Raw genomic sequence first — 21,048 nt, 5'->3', positions numbered from 1 at the left:
GCAGATCAAATTTCTTCTCTTCATTTATATCCTACAACAAAGAACTTTTAAATTTCTTGTTTTTGGAGAAGATAAAGGTAGGAGCTTGGCTACCAGCATTTTCACACACTTACTGTGCTGCCCTTACTCTTTCCAAGAGCTGTTTTAAAGAAAAGATTTAACAATTAGATTTATTGGTCAAAAGTACATCAAAGCATACAGAGAAATGCATTGTTTGCATCACAGACTAAGCATGTGTTGGGGGCAGCTCACAAGTGTTACTTTATTCCAGTGCCAACATAGAATGCCCATAACGTACTCATACATCTTTGGAACATGGGAGAACGCTGCAACACCAGAGGAAACCCACGTAGGTACGTTGCCACGTTGCCGTGACGGGAATGTACATTCCCTCACGGTGTATGTTTCCACGTTGTCACGACAGGAATGTGCATTCCCTTACAGTGGTGGAATTCAATCCAGGTTTCTGGTGCTTCAAAACTTTGTGCTAACCACTATGTTACTACGCCACCAAATTAAAGTCCTAACCACTGCAATTCTCAGAATCAGGCGTAATATCACTCGCATAGTTGTTTTTGTGGCAACAGTACATTAAAATGCATAATTTTTAAAAACCTATAAATTACAATAAGAAATATATATAATAAATTAAGTAGTGCATAAAATAGTGAGGTGGTGTATGTAGGTTCATGGTGCATTTAGAAATCTGATGGCGGAAGGGAAGAAGCTGTTCCTGAAACATTGAGTGTGTGTTTTTGGGCTCCTGTATCTCTTCCCTGATGGTAGCAGTGAGAAGAGGGCATGCCCTGGGTGATGGTCCTTAATGACGGATGCCATCTTTTCAAGGCCTTGCCCTTTGAAGGTGTTCTAGATGATGTGGAAGCTAATGCTCATGGTGGAGCTGTCTTGAGTTTACAAGCTGTAGTTTTTTCCGATCCTGTGCAGTGACCCCTCCATACCAGACGGTGATTCAACCAGTTAGAATGCTGTCCTTTTTGAAAATCCTCTATAAAATTCAAATCTCTAAGCAAGATGTTTCTCATGTTAAGTGGCTGTGTTGAATTCTGTTTGATAATAAGCCACGGGACTTCATAAATGCCAGTTCTTGTCTATTGTGTGCTATTTGCAATCAGCTAAATTTAATTATATGCAAATATTTTTGGCAGATTAACAAAACTACAGGAATTATTGAAGCATCTCGAATTCTAAATCTCTATCAGTTCACTCAGCTGTATCGGGAGATCAGCATGCAGGCAGGCAGTGTATTCGGCCAAAGCAGCATCTCTGAAGACATGGCCACAGATGGATCATCGTGCCAGGCTAGTATCTGGCTTGGCAGGTGAGTGAACTTGAAACCATTTCGTATTTCAAGAAAGCAGTGTTCATTTCATGGCTACACACACAAAAAATGCTGGTGAACACAGCAGGCCAGGCAGCATCTGTAGGAAGAGGTACAGTTGACGTTTCGGGCCAAGACCCTTCGTCAGGACTAACTGAAATTGTACCTCTTCCTATAGATGCTGCCTGGCCTGCTGCGTTCACCAGCATTTTTTGTGTGTGTGCTTGAATTTCCAGCATCTGCAGATTTCCTCGTGTTTTCATTTCATGGCTAATTGGTCTGTGCTTCACTGCAGAACACCAGATGTCTTGTTTATTTATTATTATTTTTCTCTCTGCTATATTATGTATTGCATTGAACTGCTGCTGCTAAGTTAGCAAATTTCACGCCACATGCCAGTGATAATAAACCTGATTCTGATTCTGACCTAAAGGGGTTGTGCAGTGGATTCCGGTTAATTGGGACACATCAGGACAGTGCACTTTGGCCCAATTAGGTGGCTGTCTCAATTAGCCGAAGCTTCATGGAAATAGTTAAAAAGGTATAAAAAAGACAAACTGAGTAAGAAATTATGTATTTAAATGAAAAACAGACCAATTAGAACACTACCAATACCACTACAGTGCTATAAAGCTGTATTACTTCCTAATACTTCTCAACAGAGCAGTTCATCTGTGTTGTATTCTTTTGACTGTCAATGAACAAGATCACTGCAGACACCGAGTGCAGATAATGTACTGCCTTCATACAATGCTATCGACGAGTGCATCCTTCAAGTTCTTCATTTATGTTGTAACATTCAAAATGATTATCGACACCTTCAAATTCTTCATAGTCCCTAACTTGTTGAAGTAATGAAATTGTTTCGATTTTACTCCTAGCCTTTTTGGGATTTTCCAAGACTGAATGCTTAGAATCGCAGTGAGCAAAACAGTTCTGAATTGTCTTACTGCTTATTTCTTGCTTTTTGAACACAAACACATGCAAGTAATGCTATTTTAAAAAACTATTTGTTTGAAACATGGTGTTATGTCTTAACAGCCACACAAGCACGTGCAACTAGTTTGACAACAGTCTCCTGATAAATGGCATAGTGTCCCAAATAAACGAAGAATGCCGGCTATTTTCTTGATCAGTTGTTTTTTGTTCTTTCAGAGTTGTCCCAAATAAGCACCTGCCCTGGTTAACCAATGGCCCAATTAATTTGAATCTACTCTATTTCTTTATTTGACTCACTTCATTAGTAGAGACATATTAAGAGATCCCAATTTCATCAGAAAAGATTCACTAGGAAATTGCCTATTATAGATGGATGTTGTTATCAGGAGAGATTGGATAGGCTGTGTTTATTCTCACTGGAATGCAGGAGACTGAGGGGTGACCTAGAGGTTTATTAAATTATGACGGAGCATAGATTCAGATTTATTAATCACATGTACATTGTTTGTGTTAGTAACCAAAACACACCCAATGATGTGCTGGGAGCAGTCTGCAAATGTCACCACACATTTCAGCACCAACGTATCATGCCCACCATATTCCGATAGAATAGAAAGAAGGTTTTGGTCACCTACCGACAGGAAAGGTGTAAATAAAAGATTGAAAGAGTGCAGAGAACATTTACAAGGATGTTGCTGGGACTTGAGGACCTGAGTTATAGGGATAGTTGAAAAGGTTCGGACTTTATTCCCTGGAGCATAGGAGAATGAGGGGAGATTTGATAGAGGTATACAAAATTGTGAAGGGTATAGAAAGGGTAAATGCAAGCAGGTTTTTTCCGCTGAGGTTGGGCAAGACTACAACTAGAGGTCATGGGTTAAGGGTGAAAGGTTTAAGGGAAGCACAAGGGGGATCTTCTTCCCTCAGAGGGTGGTGAGAGTGTGGAATGAGCTCCCAGTGCACATTGTGGATGTGAGTTCAATTCCAACATTGAAGTGAAATTTGGGTAGGTATATGGATGGGAGGGGCATGGAGAACTATGGTCTGGGGGCAGTTCAATGGGACGAGGCAGATTAGTGTTTCGGCATAGTCTAGGTAGACTTCTGTGCTGTAGCATTCTATGACTGAGTCATTTTTTTTCCAGTGGGATTAGAGGTTACTGGTTTAAATTTGGAAGACAGTTTAAGTTTAGTTGTCATTCAACTATAAACATGAATACAACCAAATGAAACAGCTTTACTCCAGGGCCAAGGTGTAAAACACAGAACCAACAGTCACACACAGCACATAGAACACATGATCACAGTAGCAGTAAAACGTAGTCACAATAATAATATAGCCCACGTCCTTGAGTGGAATGGTGTTTAGATCGATGGTGCATGCCTGTTCAAAGTTCAGAGTAAATTTATTATCAAAGTACATACACATCACTATATACAACCCTGAGATTCATTTTCTTGTGGGCATTACAAAGAAACAAAAGCCAAAAAAAAGATAAATAAGTAATAAATAGCAAGAATGTGAGATGAAGATTCCTTGAAAGTGAGTCCATAGGTTGTGGAAACAGTTTAGTATTGGGGTGAGTGAAGTTTGTCACACTGGTTCAAGAGCTTGATGGTTGAGGATCAGATTCCAAATCATTTATTTACCACATGTACATCAAAACATACAGAGAAATGTGTTGCAATACACACAAAATGCTGGAGGAACTCAGCAGGCCAGGCAGTATCTATGGAGATGAATAAACAGTCATTGGGCCAGGGTCCTACATTGGAACTGTAAATGACAGAAACCAGAATGGGGGGAGATTGGGGAATGCAAGCTGGCAGGTGATAGGTGAGACCAGGTGACAGTGAAGGTGGATGTGTGTGTTGTAATGCATTGATTACGCTAACACAGCGCGACCTAAGGACGTGCTGGGGACAGTCCGCAAACGTCGAAATGCATTCCAGCTCCCACATAGTGTATCCACTATGTTCAGTGAAACAGTGATTCTGTGGTTTATTTTTCACTATATTTGCAACCAGCTCTCAAAATGATAATTCTGGGCTCAAGGAATAGAACAAGATCAGGCATCTTGAACCACTGCAATTTGTGTGATGTGATTGCAGTGTGCTTGTCAATCAGGGGTTCCAGGTCTTAGAATAAAGAACATTACTGCATAATTCAGGTCACTGGGTCCACAACATTGTGCAAATCTTTTAACCTAGTCTTAAGAACAATCTAACCTTTCCCTCCCAAATAACCCTCTATTTTTCTGTCAGCCATGTGCCAAGTCTCTAATGTATCTGCTGTGACGACAAATCAAGTTATCAGAAGATTGATGCTGATGAGAGAGATAAGGGAGACAATGGAGAAACATTCAAAATGCTAATAAGAGAGAAGAGAGAGTTTAACAAGAAAGAAACACATTTCAGATATTGACAGACCGACTGCTTTGAACCTGAACTGTTTGAAGTTTGATGGACAGGCGATACCCCAGCAGGGGGATAAAAAGAACAGGTTCGCTAAGGCACGACAAACACCACGAGATAACGAGACCCTGGAAGAGCGGTGTGCCCCCACAAGTTGGTGGGAGTTTGAAGGTCTGGTCGCGGGAACCGACCATAGACGCATAGGGTGAAAGGGTACGATAGACGGGAACCTAGTGTGTGTGTCCGCCCTTGCCTGGGTGCCGGGTTCACCGCGGAAGAACGGTTGTATCCGGAACGGAGGGGTCACAGTCGGTGACCACAGAAGACATAACAAAGGGTCCGCCTGAGAGCTAACTGCGAAAAACATCAAAGGTCTGCTGAATCAGATTTGAATATCTATCTCTCTCTCTCTCTCCAACGGCACAACAGCGATTACTGCAAACTGTACTAAGCTGAACTGAACTCTGCGTCACTTAAGACTGATCATTTTACCCCTAGACTGCGATAGAGCTTGATTGATTCCTGTTACCCTAATTCTGTGTACGTGTGTTTTATCATTGCTAATCTGTTGCATTCATATCCTTACGATTAGAGTACTGTGTTACTTATTTCTTTAATAAAACTTTATTAGCTTCTGTTAAACCAGACTCCAACTAAGTGGTCCATTTCTGCTGGTTTGGCAGCCCAGTTACGGGGTACGTAACACTGCCTTTACCACCACCACGGGCAAACTGTTCCATGCCCCCAGCACTCTGTGTTTATATTTTTAAAAAAATACTTCTGACTTTCCTCCAATCACCTTAAAATTTGCTTCCTTACATTGGTGACACAGCAGTGGGAACTGCAAGTAGTTTCAAATACCTGGGAGTGCACATTTCACACAACCTGTCATGGTCCCAGAACACATTCTGCGCCATCAGGAAAGCTCGCCAGCACCTCTACTTAGAGGAAGCTGAAGAGAGCTCCATCCATACTCACAGCATCCTACAGATGCACAGTAGCAACATCCTAACTAGCTGCATCACTGCTTGCAATGGAAACTGCACTGCGGTGGACAGGGAGGCTTTACAACAGGTAGTCAAAACTGCCCAACGCAGCACAATTACCAGCATACCCACTATCAAGGACTATATACAGAAAGGTACCAGAAAAGAGCCAGTAACATCATCAAGGGTCTCACCCACCCTGCTCATGAACTGTTTGTCCCACTCCCATCAGGCTTCCACAGCAGGACCACCAGACCCAAAAACAGCTACTTTCCCCAGGCAGTAAGGATGATTAACACTTCCACCCATTAACCCACCCCTCCACACCCCCATTTAACATTTCCCGTCAAAATACAACTTATGTACAGACACTCCTGTGCCTAGTGTCACTTTATGGACCGACAACCAATCTATGTGTGTAACTCTATTTATTGTGTTATTTTATTATTATGTTCTTTATCTTATTGGGTTTGTTGGTGCTGCATCAGATCCAGAGTAACAAGTATTTTGTTCTTCTTTACACTTGTGTACAGGAAATGGCATTAAACAATCTTTGAATCTTGAATTATGCCCCCTTGTATTAGCCATTTCCATTTTGGGAATGAAGATGAAGGAATGCTAAGAATCTTAAATTTTAAATCTTAAATCTTAAGTTTTCAAGGCAGACTGATGTTTTACCTCTGGCAGCAATGGTGTTTTCACAGTTCTGCTGCCCATTTCCTTTCTCTGTGTTGTAGTCAGAGAGGGTTTTGTTGTAATATTGTTACAATGTCGGCCTTGTCTCTAAATCAGAAGCACGTTCATGATGCACTCGAACGTTAACCCTCTCAGTACGGTGCAGGCTGCGTTCAACATCTCACTTGTTTTTGTGTTGCACTTCGTCATCTGATAGAGATGAACAATGTTACGAGAAGGGCAGAGATTGTGAGAAACTTGCTTCTTGACAGAGGAGTCTATAATCAGAGGGCATAGTTTTAAAACTTCACTTCATCACTGCTGACACTTGACAAAGATGCTGAAACGTTGACAGCTAAGTTCAATGAAGTGGTGACAGAAACAGTCAATGAGAGACTTGGAAAACACTGTTGGAAACCCCAGTCCTAGGTAACAGAGGAGATCCTGGAAATATGTGACACAAGAAGAGACCCGAAGAATTCTAAGAACACAACAGGAGCTGTAGCATACAGAAAGATCAACAAGAAGTTCAGGAAAAACGTGATCAAGGCCAAGGAAGAATGGATTGAGAGACAGTGTACAGAGATAGAAGATAGACTGAACAAGAGCAACAAAAAAACAAATTGTGAAGGACGGGAGACAGTCATGAGTCAGCGCCACCCAAGACAAAGAAGGAAACTGTCTCACAGAAGATGAAGACACTCTCAATAGATGGACTGAGTATTGTTCAGACCCAAATAGACTCTAGCGTACTCACAAGCCAGGAATCGTCAAACGACGATGACTTGCTAATTCTGCGGGAAGAAGTATCAATATCTGCAACCATATCTGGCAAACCAGAGAATGGCCAACACCCTGGACGAAATCACTCATCATCACTCTCCCCAAGAAAGGCAACTTAGAGCAGTGTCAGAATTATAGAACCATAAGCCTCAACAGCAATGCAAGCAAAGTGATGTTGAAAGTCATCTTAAACAGGTGGAAACCACAGGTGGAAGAAATAATCACCAAAGAGCAGGCTGGATTTAGAAGTGGAAGAAATGCAACAGAGCAGATAATCATCCTATGAGTACTGTGCAAGAAATACAGCCAACATCAACAGGACATCTTCCATGTGTTCCTAGGCTTCAAGAAGGCATTTGATATGGTGTGGCATGATGCACTCTGGGCCACAGTGAATAGATGCAAACTGGGCCAGAAGCTGATCCAAACCATCAAGCAACTTTACGCCAAAGCTAGCAGTGTGGTACTTGTTCAGGGCACAGTTGGAGAGTGGTTCCACACAACAGTTGAAGTCTGACGAACTGCTTCCTTTTACCCACGCTGTTCAACGTTTTCCTGGAACAAATAATGACAGAAGCCTGGAAGACCATATCGGCACAGTCAGGATCGGAGGACAGATCATTGCCAACCTCAGGTTCCACCGATGACGTTGATGGGATGAATTGGCTTGCCTAGTGAATCATCTGGATAATACATCTACCAGATCGGGCATGGAGTTCAGCGCAGAGAAAACCAAGCTGATGAGAAACAGTGAGGAGCCATTCACAGTAAAAATCACCGTCAGTGGACAAGAACTAGAGACTGTCAAATAGTTCAAGTATCTTGGCGTCGTCATCAACCGAGAAGGATCAAAGCCTGAAGTCCTTGCAAGCTCAGTCCAAACAACAGCAACGCTGGCTAAACTAAAACCAATCTGGAGAGACAATAACATCACTCTCAGGTCCAGATTGAAACTCCAGCATGCACCTGTGCTCTCCATCTTCTTGCATGCATGTGAATCATGGATTTTGACAGCAAAACTGCAAAAGAAGATTCAGGCAGTAGAAATGAGATGCCTCAATGCTCCTCAGCATCTCCTATACAGACCATGTCTCAAATGACAGGGCACGAAGAACCATCACCCAACACATGAAACACTACGAAGGTCTACTGTCCTCAGTAAAGAAGAGGAAATTGAGATGCTATGACCGTATAACAAGATCAAGTGGACTCTCAAACGCCATTCTGCAGGGGAGAAGAGAAACGGGCAGACACCAGTGCAGAGTGGACCGGAGAGAGCTTTGCTGCAACCCAAGCACTTGCCCACAACCATGAGAGATGGCAGCTACTGGTGCAGTGATCATCTGTACTGTGCCCCAACGACCCAGGCAGGTTGTGAGATCCATAACCGTATAGTTTCAACGAAAAGGATTTAGAGGGAGTTTGAGGATATGTTAGAGGAGCAGAATTAGGCCATTTGGCCCATTGAGTCTGCTTTGATATTCTATCGTGGCTGATTTATTATCCCTCTCAACACCATTCTTCTGTCTTCTCCCTGTAACCTTTGACACGCTAACTAATCAAGAACCTGTCAACTTACACTTTAAATATACTCAATGACTTGGCCTCCGCAGGTATCTGTGGTAATGGATTCCACAGATTCAATACCTCCTGGCTCAAGAAATTCCTCGACTTACAAGGTGGTTGAAATCAAGAATACCTGGGGGGGCGGTGGTAGGTGACAGAGGCAGGTTACTCACACAGTATTATTTATTGAAATGCTTTGGCACAGAAAGCTGCAGAGAGAGTGGTGGAAAAGGTGATTAATATAGATAGGTACAGTATTTGATGGCCTGCAGAGGGAAAGTGGCCAACGGGTCTGCTTCAATCCTGCATGTATTCTGCATCCTGGTAACAATGCTCCAATGCAGATTATTCATGGGACATTCTCTAAGGTATTGCATATTTGCTCATTCTGAGATTCTGCAGATGCTGGAAATCCAGAGCAACACACACAAAATGCTGGAGGAACTCAGCAGGTCAGGCAGCATTTTTGGAGAGGAATAAACAGTCGAGGTTTTGGACTGAGACCCTTCAGCAGAACTTGGAGGTCTTTGGGCCGAAACATCAATTGTTTAATCCTCTCCATTGATGCTGCCTGACCTGCTCAGTTCCTCCACCATTTTATGTGTGTTGACTAAGATATAGTAACTTTAGAGTATCAGTTTAATATAGTGAGATGTTGAGATGAAGATTTGCAGAAGTATTGTCTGTTTAGCATTGATATCTGTGAGGCAATAGTGAAGTGGAGATCCTGTGTCTTCTGTTCACCGACCACGAGGTGGAGTCAGTAAGGCTGTCCAGATCTCAGATTCCCAAATGAGTATCAGAAATGGAGCTGACACATCCACCCTTCAGTGGAATGTAGCACCATCAAAAGGGTTCAGCATGCGGAAAGAGCAGGAAGGGGACTGCAGTGCTTTATTCAGATTCACTTTTTTATCACATGTACATCGAAATATTCCAGAGGGAATAGTCCACAATCTGGGCTAATTTCCAAATGGGGCTTGAGCACTTTGGTAGAAGGAATAAAGGCATAGACTGTATTCTAAATGGGGTGCAAACTCAGAAATTGGATGTGCAAAGGGTCGTGTAAGTTCTATGCATCATTCCATAAAGGATAACGAGAATGATCCTGGGAATAAAAGGGTTAACATATGAGGAACACTTGACTCTGGGCCTGTCAAGCGAAAGTTTTGAAGGTTAATTTAAACACACCAGACAAGTAACTGAAGCATTTAAGGCAAAATACCTTTAAAAAGTTTATTATTCTCCGTAACTTCCGCCACCTCCAACGGGATCCCACCACTAAGCACATCTTTCCCTCCCCCTCTCTCTCTGCATTCTGCAGGGATCGCTCCCTACACAACTCCCTTGTCCATTCGTCACCCCCATCCCTCCCCACTGATCTCCCTCCTGGCACTTATCCGTGTAAGCGGAACAAGTGCTACACATGCCCTTACACTTCCTCCCTTACCACCATTCAGGGCCCCAAACAGTCCTTCCAGGTGAGGCGTCACTTCACCTGTGAGTCGACTGGGGTGATATACTGCGTCCGGTGCTCCCGATGTGGCCTTTTATATATTGGTGAGACCCGACGCAGACTGGGAGACCGCTTTGCTGAACATCTACGCTCTGTCCGCCAGAGAAAGCAGGATCTCCCAGTGGCCACACATTTTAATTCCACATCCCATTCCCATTCTGACATGTCTATCCACGGCCTCCTCTACTGTAAAGATGAAGCCACACTCAGGTTGGAGGAACAACACCTTATATTCCGTCTGGGTAGCCTCCAACCTGATGGCATGAACATCGACTTCTCTAACTTCCGCTAGGCCCCACCTCCCCCTCGTACCCCATCTGTTACTTATTTTTATGCACACATTCTTTCTCTCACTCTCCTTTTTCTCCCTCTGTCCCTCTGAATATACCTCTTGCCCATCCTCTGGGTCCCCCCCCCTTGTCTTTCTTCCCGGACCTCCTGTCCCATGATCCTCTCATATCCCCTTTTGCCTATCACCTGTCCAGCTCTTGGCTCCATCCCTCCCCCTCCTGTCTTCTCCTAACATTTTGGATCTCCCCCTCCCCCTCCAACTTTCAAATCTCTTACTCACTCTTCCTTCAGTTAGTCCTGACGAAGGGTCTCGGCCTGAAACGTCGACTGTACCTCTTCCTAGAGATGCTGCCTGGCCTGCTGCGTTCACCAGCAACTTTGATGTGTGTTGCTTGAATTTCCAGCATCTGCAGTATTCCTGTTGTTTACAGATAATAAACATCATTTTTATTTGTCACGTGTACATTAAAACATTGAAAGGTACAGTGTCAATGACCAGCACAGTCCGAGGATTGTGTTAGAGGCAGCCCACACTTTTGGCACCAACAAGCATGCCCACAGCTTACTAACCCTAACCTGTATGTCTTTGCAATGTGGGAGGAAACTGGCGCACCCAGAGAATCCCATGTGGTCACAGGGAGAATGTCCAATCTCTGAAGAGACAGCGGTGGGAATTTCGCTGGCACTGAAAAGTGTTATGCCAACCACTATACTGATGTGCCACCCTGAGTTATGATCCTAGGGAGTCATGAAGGCCTGGACCCCACAACTAGATTCCACATGAATACTTGGTCAGAGGCAGGGTGGCGTAGGGGCAGCACAGTAGCGTAGTGGTTAGCACAGTGCTTTACACTACTAGTGACACAAGTTCAATTCCCACCACTGCCTGCCAGGAATTTGTATGTTCTCTCCGTGACTGCGTGCTTTTCTCCCACAGTCGAAAAGCGTAACAGTTGTTAAGTTAGTTGGTCATTGCAAATTGTCCTGTAATTAGGTTAGGGTTACATCAGGGGCTAGGTTCCCTCTAAGCTGTATGCGTGCGCGCACACCTTTTTCAACCAGCACAGAAAGGAATTTAATGTGCGCACAAAAGGTTAGTTACCTAAAATAATGCAGTAATTAATAATTATACTTATTGAAAATAATCTTTTAGCTAAATATTTCTGTTAACTAGTTAGTCGGTTTTTCAAATACCACAAAGCACGTCACTAATTTATGTCACGTAGCGGTGTGCTACACACAGCGCTAGAATAACCACATGGAGGCAGTGAGTTGGAGTTGCGATAAAGAGATTTATTCAAACTTCGCGGCCTGCTTTAAAGCCTTCCCGTTCCCGCCCTCCCTGGGGCGGGACTGCTGTGGGGAATGCATATTCCCAGTCCCTTCCCGCGTGCGGGATTTTCCCCCTGCTGGTGAAGATGGCCTGGCGCCCTTTTTGGGGCCGGCCCTCTGCCTGCGGGCGCTGTTGTGAGCCGGTTCGTGGATGCTAGAAAATGGGTCGCCACATAACCCCCCCCCCGCCCCCAGAACCAGCGATACCTCCCCCAATGTCCGCAGTCTGGATCGGCCTCTGTTTGGGGGGTCTGCCCCTGCGCCACGGTGCCTGAGCCTGGACCGGCTGCGCCAAGTCCACATGGGCCGGTTTGAGTCGGTCCACCGTGAAAACCTCCTCTCTCCCCCCAGTGTTCAGCACGAACGTGGACCCGTTGTTCCTGATCACCTTAAACGGCCCCTCATAGGGCTGCTGTAGCGGTGCCCGGTGTCTGCCCCGTCGTACAAAAAGAAACTTACAGTTCTGCAGGTCTTTGGGTACGCAGGTCGGGCTCTGTCCGTGGTGTGAAGTGGGTATGGGGGCCAGGTTACCAAGCCTCTCCCGTAGTCTGTCCAGGACTGCTGTGGGTTCTTCCTCTTGCCCCCTTGGGTCTGGTATGAACTCTCCTGGGATGACCAGGGGTGCACCGTACACCAGCTCGGCCAACGAGGTGTGCAGATCTTCCTTGGGCGCCGTGCGGATTCCGAGCAGGACCCAGGGAAGCTCATCCACCCAGTTAGGCCTCGCCAGGTGGGTCATGAGAGCTGACTTCAGGTGACGGTGGAAACGCTCCACTAGTCCGCTCGACTGTGGGTGGTAGGCAGTTGTGTGGTGTAGCTGTGTTCCTAAAAGGCTGGCCATAGCCGACCACAGGCTGGAGGTGAACTGGGCTCCCCTGTCGGAGGTAATGTGGGCCGGTACCCCGAAGCGGGCTACCCAGGTTGCGATTAGTGCTCGGGCGCAGGATTCGGAGGTGGTGTCGCTGAGCGGGACTGCCTCTGGCCATCTGCTGAACTGGTCTATCATAGTTAGGAGGTACTGCGCTCCTCACCACACTGGCAGGGGCCCCACGATATCCACATGAATGTGGTCGAACCTCCGGCGGGTGGGTTCGAACTGCTGCGGCGGAGCCTTGGTGTGCCGCTGCACCTTGGCCGTTTGGCACTGCATGCACGTTTTGGCCCATTCACTGACCTGTTTACGAAGTCCATGCCACACGAACCTGTTGGAGACCAGCCGGACGGTTGTCCTGATGGAGGGGTGCGCTAAGTTGTGAATGGATTCGAAAACCCGCCGGCGCCAGGCTGCTGGGACGACGGGGCGGGGTTGGCCGGTAGCTACGTCACATAGTAGGGTCCTCTCACCTGGGCCTACGGGGAGGTCTTGGAGCTGAAAACCGGAGACTGCAGTCCTGTAACTGGGGATCTCAGCGTCTGCCTGCTGTGCCTCTGCCAGCGCTGCATAGTCCACCCCCTGGGACAGGGCCTGTATGGTCGGTCTGGAAAGTGCGTCTGCCACGACATTGTTCTTTCCAGAATCATGCCGGATGTCCGTCGTGTACTCGGAGATGTAGGACAGATGTCGCTGCTGGTGGGACGACCAGGGGTCGGACACCTTAGTGAACGCAAAGGTAAGCGGTTTGTGGCCTGTGAACGTGGTGAAGGGCCTACTTTCTAAGAAGTACCTGAAATACCGGATTGCCAGGTATAGTGCCAATAGCTCCCGGTCGAAAGCACTGTATTTGAGTTCAGGTGGTCGTAGGTGTTTGCTGAAGAACGCCACGGGTTGCCAGCGACCCTCGATGAGTTGTTCCAGCACTCCACCGACTGCTGTGTCGGATGCGTCCACAGTGAGGGCAGTAGGAACGTCCGTTCTGGGGTGCACTAGCATCGCGGCGTTTGCCAAGGCTTCTTTGGTTTTAACGAAAGCGGCTGCTGCCTCTTCGTCCCAGGTAATGTCCTTGCCCTTATCTGACATCAGGGTGAACAGGGGGTGCATGGTTCTGGCTGCTGAGGGGAGGAAACGGTGGTAGAAATTCACCATACCCACGAATTCCTGCAAGCCTTTGATTGTGTTGGGTTGGGGGAAGTGGAGGACCGCGTCTACCTTGGAGGGCAGAGGGGTTGCCCCATCTTTAGTAATCCTGTGGCCCAGGAAGTCGATGGTGTCGAGTCCGAACTGGCATTTGGCTGGGTTGATTGTGAGGCCGAATTCGCTCAGGTGGGAGTAGAGCTGGTGGAGGTGGGACAGATGCTCCTGACGACTACTGCTGGCTATGACGATGTCATCCAAATAGATGAATGCAAAGTCCAGGTCGCGTCCCACCGCGTCCATTAGCAGCTGGAAAGTCTGTGCGGCATTTTTTAGACTAAACGGCATTCGGAGGAATTCGAAAAGTCCGAACGGGGTGATGAGTGCTGTTTTGGGGATGTCGTCCGGATGTACCGGGATTTGATGGTATCCCCGGACGAGGTCTACCTTGGAAAAGATCCTTGCGCCATGTAGGTTTGCTGCGAAGTCTTGAATGTGCGGCACAGGGTAGCGGTCTGGCGTTGTAGCCTCGTTCAGCCTGCGGTAGTCACCGCATGGTCTCCAGCCCCCTGTTGCCTTGGGAACCATGTGCAGGAGGGAGGCCCATGGGCTGTCGGACCGTCGTATGATCCCCAATTCCTCCATCTTCTTGAACTCCTCCTTCACCAGTCAGAGCTTGTCCGGGGGAAGCCTTCGAGCACGGACGTGGAGGGGTGGTCCCTGGGTCAGGATGTGGTGCTGTACACCGTGTCTGGGCATGGCTGCCGTGAACTGCGGTGTCAGTACTGATGGGAAATCCGCCAGGACCCTGGTGAATTCATCGTTGGACAGCGTTTTGGAGTCCAGGTGTGGGGCTGGCAACTTTGCTTCACCCAGGGAGAACGTTTGAAAAATCTTGGCGTGGACTAGTCGCTTCCCTTGCAAGTCGACCAGCAGGCTGTGGGCTCGTAGAAAATCTGCCCCCAGCAGTGGTTGGGCCACGGCGGCCAGTGTGAAGTCCCACGTGAACCGGCTGGAGCTGAACTGTAGCCGCACCGTGTGGGTGCCGTAGGTTCGTATTGTGCTGCCATTTGCGGCCCTCAGGGTGGGTCCGGGTTCTCTGTTGCGGGTGTCGTAACTCGTTGGAGGTAAAACGCTGATCTCCACTCCGATGTCGACCAAAAATCGGCGTCCTGACTGCGTATCCCAGACGTACAGGAGGCTGTCCTGATGGCCAGCCGCCGTAGCGAGCGGCGGTGGCTGGGCCTTGGCGTTTCCCAGGAATTTGCAGGGTGGTCTACAGCGGTGGGCCTCTGTGCCCCACCGCTGGTGGTAGAAGCACCATTGTTGGTTGGGCTCTGCTGCCGGGCCTGGTCTGGTCTGTCGTTGGGCACACGGCTTGGTGATCTGTGCGACGGATGCCCCTCTCTCCTTCTTGGCATTCCACAACACATCTGCTTGGGCCGCCACCTCCCGGGGGTCGCTGAAATCTGTGTCGGACAGCAGCAGGCGTATGTCCTCGGGCAGTTGCTCTAGGAGCGCCTGCTCAAACATGAGGCAGGGTTTGTGTCCTTCAGCCAAGGCCAGCATTTCGTTCATTAATGCTGATGGCGGCCTGTCTCCCAAACCATCCAGGTGCATTAAGTGGCGTGCTCGTTCGCGCCGTGAGAGTCCAAAAGTCCTTATGAGCAGGGCTTTGAATGCTGTATATTTGCCATTCTCCGGGGGCGACTGTATAAACTCCTCAACTTGTGCAGCAGTCTCTTGGTTGAGAGAGCTCAGCACGTAGTAGTAGCGAGTGGACTCCGAGGTTATCTGCGGAATGTGGAATTGAGCTTCTGCTTGTTCGAACCACAGATGGGGTCTCAGCAGCTAAAAGCTTGGCAGTTGTAACAAAATTGCGTGAACAGATGCGGCGTCGGTCATCTCTGGCCCAAATATCGTTTGGGCCGTCGGGGTCACCAAATGTAGCGGTGTGCTACACATAGCGCTAGAATAACCACACGGAGTCGGTGAGTTGGAGTTGCGATAAAGAGATTTATTCAAACTTTGCGGCCTGCTTTAAAGCCTTCCCGTTACCGCCCTCCCTGGGCGGGACTGCTGTGGGGAATGCATATTCCCAGACCCTTTCCACGCACGGGATTTTCCCCTTGCTGGTGAAGATGGCCTGGCGCCCTTTTTGGGGCCGGCCCTCTGCCTGCGCGCGCTGTTGTGAGCCGGTTCGTGGGTGCTAGAAAATGGGTCGCCACAACCTCACTTTTCCTGTTCCGGTTTGTACAGCTGCATCATGGTGGCAGCCATCTTTGGCAGACAGTGTTCATATCGTAAAGTTTACAAAGATCTGTTTCAAATCCTGTAGATAGCTTACTAAGTTTTTATTGAAAAAATTATTGATTCACTATGTTGAATTCAAAAGAAGTGAAGGGTGTGAAGTGCAAAAGAACGTTACAGGTTTTAAGTGATATTTTTGATGAACTGGCTGCACTGTGCAAGATTCTGCAAGAGCGGCCTGACACCGATTGATTCACTTCATTTTGCACGAGGCAAAATTAGCAAGATATGAAAGCAGTATCTGGGAGAACGTTTCGTGGAGTGACAAAGTTAAAGTTTTGCTAAGCCAACAACGTGAAGAAAACGTCACAGTAGATACAAGTTCGCTATTGACTTTTATAAATAGTCTTTGTGTTCATTTAGGAGAAACGTTTCTTGAAGATGAGGTAGAAGAATGGTCAGCTTTTGATTTCTCCGCAATTGCAGATTGTGACTTAGGTTTTAGCCTAATGAATCAACTCAGAAACAAGCTGAGAAACCGTTTAGGTGAATGTCATTTGGATGTTAATGAGAATCAAAACCTATCAATGGGATGGAAGTTCTATTAGTCCAGATAGAGCTTACAAAGAATGGGTAAATGCCAAAGACAGGGGAGAGAAAAAAATAACTGAGTGACTTAAATATGTATATTATTTTGTTGTTACTCTGTGCAGTTTTATGTCAAATATTTTGTAAACCTACATAAACTGTGCCACGTGTGCATTCAGTGTGCACATACTTTTGTCACAGGAAAAACATTTGCACAACATAAGATTTTTGTGCACACTGACTACGCAGAGACTGTGTTAAGGATCTGGAGCTGCAGCTTGATGACCTACTGCTTATCAGGGAAAGTGAAGAGGTGATAGACAGGAGCTACAGGGAGGTAGTCATCCCTAGGCTACAGGGGTCAGAAAACTGGGTGACTGTCAGGAGAGGGAAGGAAAATGCCCGGATAGTGGAGAGCACACCTGTGGCTGTCCCCCTCAGCAACAAATATCTTGTTCTGGATGCTGTTGAGGGGGATGACCTGACAGGGGACGCCCACGGTGACTGGGTCTCTGGCACTGAGCCTGGCGCTGTTGTGCAGGAGGGAAGGATGGAGAAGAGGAATGCGGTAGTCATAGGGGATTCCATAGTCAGGGGGACAGACAGGAGATTCTGTGAGCCTGATAGAGGTACCATGGTGTGTTGCCTCCCAGGTGCCAGGGTACGGGATGTCTCGGATTGGGTCCTGAATATTCTGAAGGGAGAGGGAGAGCAGCCAGTTGTCTTGTTACACGTTGGTACCAATGACATAGATAGGAAAAGGGAGGAGGTCCTGAAGAGAGATTTCCGGGAGTTTGGAAGGAAGCTGAGAAGCAGGACCTCCAGGGTAGTAATCTCGGGATTGCTACCTGTGCCACATGCTAGCGAGGGCCAGAATAGTAGGATCAGGCAGATGAATGCGTGGCTGAGAGACTGGTGCAGGGGGCAGGGCTTCAGATTCTTGGATCATTGGGATCTCTTTTGGGGGAAGTATGACCTGTTCAAAAAGGACAGGTTACACCTGAACCCAAAGGGGATCAATATCCTGGCAGGAAGGTTTAATAGAGCTGTTAGGGAGGGTTTAAACTAATTTGGCAGGGGGATGGAAACCAGGATGATGGAGCAGAGGAAGGGGAAAACAGAAGTAAATCTAAGATAGTGAGCAGTAAAGATATCAGGAAGGACAAGCAGGTGATGGGGCAAATTTGCAGCCATTGGGATGAGTTGCAGTGCAATCAAAGCAAAAAGTACCAAATACTGGACTTCAGGTGTTATACTTAAATGCACGCAGCATTAGGAATAAGGTGGATGATCTTGTTGTACAGCTACAGATTGGCAGGTATGATATTGTGGCTGTCACAGAGACCTGGCTAAAGGATGCATGTCTCTGGGAGCTGAACGTCCAAGGATACACGGTGTATCGGAAGGATAGGCAGGCAGGCAGAGGAGGAGGCGTGGCTTTATTGGTAAGAAATGATATTAAATCATTAGAAAGAGGTGACATAGGATCGGAAGGTGCAGAATCTTTATGGGTTGAGCTAAGAAATCGCAGGGGTAAAAGGACCCTGATGGCAGTTACATACAGGCCTCCTAACAGCTGCAGGGATGTGGACTACAAATTACAACAGGAAATAGAAAAGGCTTGTCAGAAGGGCAGTGTTATGATAATTGTGGGGGATTTTAACATGCGAGTGGATTGGGAAAATCAGGTCGGCACTGGATCTCAAGAGAGAGAATTTGTAGAATGTCTGCGAGATGGCTTTTTAGAACAGCTTGTTGTTGAGCCCACTAGGGGATCGTCTGTACTGGATTGGGTATTGTGTAATGAACCAGAGGTGATTAGAGAGATTGAGGTGAAGGAACCCTTAGGAGGCAGTGATCATAACATGATTGAGTTCACTGTGAAATTTGAGAAAGAGAAGCTGAAATCTGATGTGTCGGTATTTCAGTGGAGTAAAGGAAATTACAGTGGCATGAGAGAGGAACTGGCCAAAGTTGACTGGAAAGAGACACTAGCGGGAAGGACGGCAGAGCAGCAGTGGCTGGAGTTTATGTGAGAAGTGAGGAAGGTGCAAGACAGGTATATTCCAAAAAAGAAGAAATTTTCGAATGGAAAAAGGATGCAACCGTGGCTGACAAGAGAAATCAAAGCCAAAGTTAAAGCAAAGGAGAGGGCATACAAGGAAGCAAAAATTAGTGGGAAGACAGGATTGGGAAGTTTTTAAAAGCTTACAAAAGGAAACTAAGAAGGTCATTAAGAGGGAAAAGATGAACTATGAAAGGAAGCTAGCAAATAATATCAAAGAGGATACTAAAAGCTTTTTCAAGTATATAAAGAGTAAAAGACAGGTGAGAGTAGATATAGGACCAATAGAAAGTGATGCTGGAGAAATTGTAATGGGAGATAAGGAGATGGCGGAGGAACTGAACGAGTATTTTGCATTAGTCTCTTCACTGAGGAAGACATCAGCAGTATACCGGACACTCAAGGGTGGCAGGGAAGAGAAGTGTGCGCAGTCACAATTACGACAGAGAAAGTACTCAGGAAGCTGAATAGTCTAAGGGTAGATAAATCTCCCGGACCAGATGGAATGCACCCTCATGTTCGGAAGGAAGTAGCTGTGGAGATTGCGGAGGCATTAGCAATGATCTTTCAAAAGTCAATAGATTCTGGCATGGTTCCGGAGGATTGGAAGATTGCAAATGGCACTCCACTATTTAAGAAGGGGGCAAGGAAGCAAAAAGTAAATTATAGACCTGTTAGCTTGACATCGGTGGTTGGGAAGTTGTTGGAGTCGATTGTCAAGGATGAGGTTATGGAGTACCTGGAGGCATATGACAAGATAGGCAGAACTCAGCATGGATTCCTTAAAGGAAAATCCTGCCTGACAAACCTTTTGCAATTTTTTGAGAAAATTACAGGTAGGCTAGACAAAGGAGATGCAGTGGATGTTGTGTATTTGGATTTTCAGAAGGCCTTTGACAAGGTGCCGCACATGAGGCTACTTAACAAGATAAGAGCCCATGGAATTACAGGAAAGTTACATACGTGGATAGAGCGTTGGCTGATTGGCAGGAAGCAGAGAGTGGGAATAAAGGGATCCCATTCTGATTGGCTGCCGGTTACCAGTGGTGTTCCACAGGGGTCTGTGTTGGGGCTGCTTCTTTTTACATTGTACATCAACGATTTGGATTATGGATTAGATGGCTTTGTGGCTAAGTTTGCTGATGATACAAAGAAGGTGGAGGGGCCGGTAGTGCTGAGGAAACGGAGAGTCTGCAGAGAGACTTAGATAGATTGGAAGAATGGGCAAAGAAGTGGCAAATGAAATACAATTTTGGGAAGTGTATGCTTATGCACTTTGGCAGAAGAAATAAACAGGCAGACTATTATTTAAATGGAGAGAGAATTCAAAGTTCTGAGATGCAACGGGACTTGGGAGTCCTCGTACAGGATACCCTTAAGGTTAACCTCCAGGTTGAGTCAGTGGTGAAGAAGGTGAATGCAATGTTGGCATTCATTTCTAGAGGAATAGAGGACAGGAGCAGGGATGTGATGTTGAGGCTCTATAAGGCGCTGGTGAGACCTCACTTGGAGTACTGTGGGCAGTTTTGGTCTCCTTATTTAAGAAAGGATGTGCTGACATAGGAGAAGGTTCAGAGAAGATTCACTAGAATGATTCTGGGAATGAGAGGGTTAACATATGAGGAACGTTTGTCCACTCTTGGACTGTACTCCTTGGAGTTTAGAAGAATGAGGGGAGACCTCATAGAAACATTTCGAATGTTGAAAGACATGGACAGAGTGGATGTGGCAAAGTTGTTTCCCATGGTGGGGGCGTCTAGTACAAGAGCGCATGACTTAAGGATCGAAGGGCGCCCATTCAGAACAGAAATGCAAAGAAATTTTTTTAGTCAGAGGGTGGTGAATCTGTGGAATTTGTTGCCACGGGCGGCAGTGGAGGCCAAGTCATTGGGTGTATTTAAGGCAGAGATTGATAGGTATCTGAGTAGCCAGGGCATCAAAGGTTAAGGTGAGAAGGCGGGGGAGGGGGACTAAATGGGAGAGTGGATCAGCTCATGGTAAAATGGCGGAGCAGACTCGATGGACCGAATGGCCGACTTCTCCTCCTTTGTCTTATGGTCTAAAAATCAGAGGGAACGTTGATCAGGGGATTGCATGGTGGTATGTCTGGAAGAGCCTTTTTCTGTGTTGTATCTCAATAAATAAAAAAAGACCTACATACCTAGACCATTATTACACCAGAAATAAAATGGCCAGTTGAATTTTTTTTTCAACCAGAGCAAAATAATGCTGTTCAAGATTGTTTTAATGTCATTTCCTGTACAGAAGTGTAAAGGAGAACGTAATTATTGTT

The 21,048-nt window shown here is 46.5% G+C and overlaps 1 protein-coding gene across 2 annotated transcripts in view; it reads left to right on the top strand.

Annotated features, from left to right (window-relative positions):
- Positions 1-21,048, top strand: part of rnf141 (ring finger protein 141) — a 57,458-nt gene that overhangs the window by 19,628 nt on the left and 16,782 nt on the right. For both annotated transcript variants that reach the window (XM_063061564.1, XM_063061563.1), the window contains exon 4: positions 1,167-1,339. In XM_063061564.1, the coding sequence (XP_062917634.1) occupies positions 1,167-1,339 (173 nt within the window). The remainder of the gene's footprint in view (positions 1-1,166; positions 1,340-21,048) is intronic.

This window comes from Mobula hypostoma, chromosome 11, assembly GCF_963921235.1.
Source record: "Mobula hypostoma chromosome 11, sMobHyp1.1, whole genome shotgun sequence".
NCBI classification, from domain to species: Eukaryota; Metazoa; Chordata; class Chondrichthyes; order Myliobatiformes; family Myliobatidae; genus Mobula; species Mobula hypostoma.
Note: the sequence above shows the minus strand (reverse complement) of the source record. Positions and strands in the feature narration are given on the sequence as shown.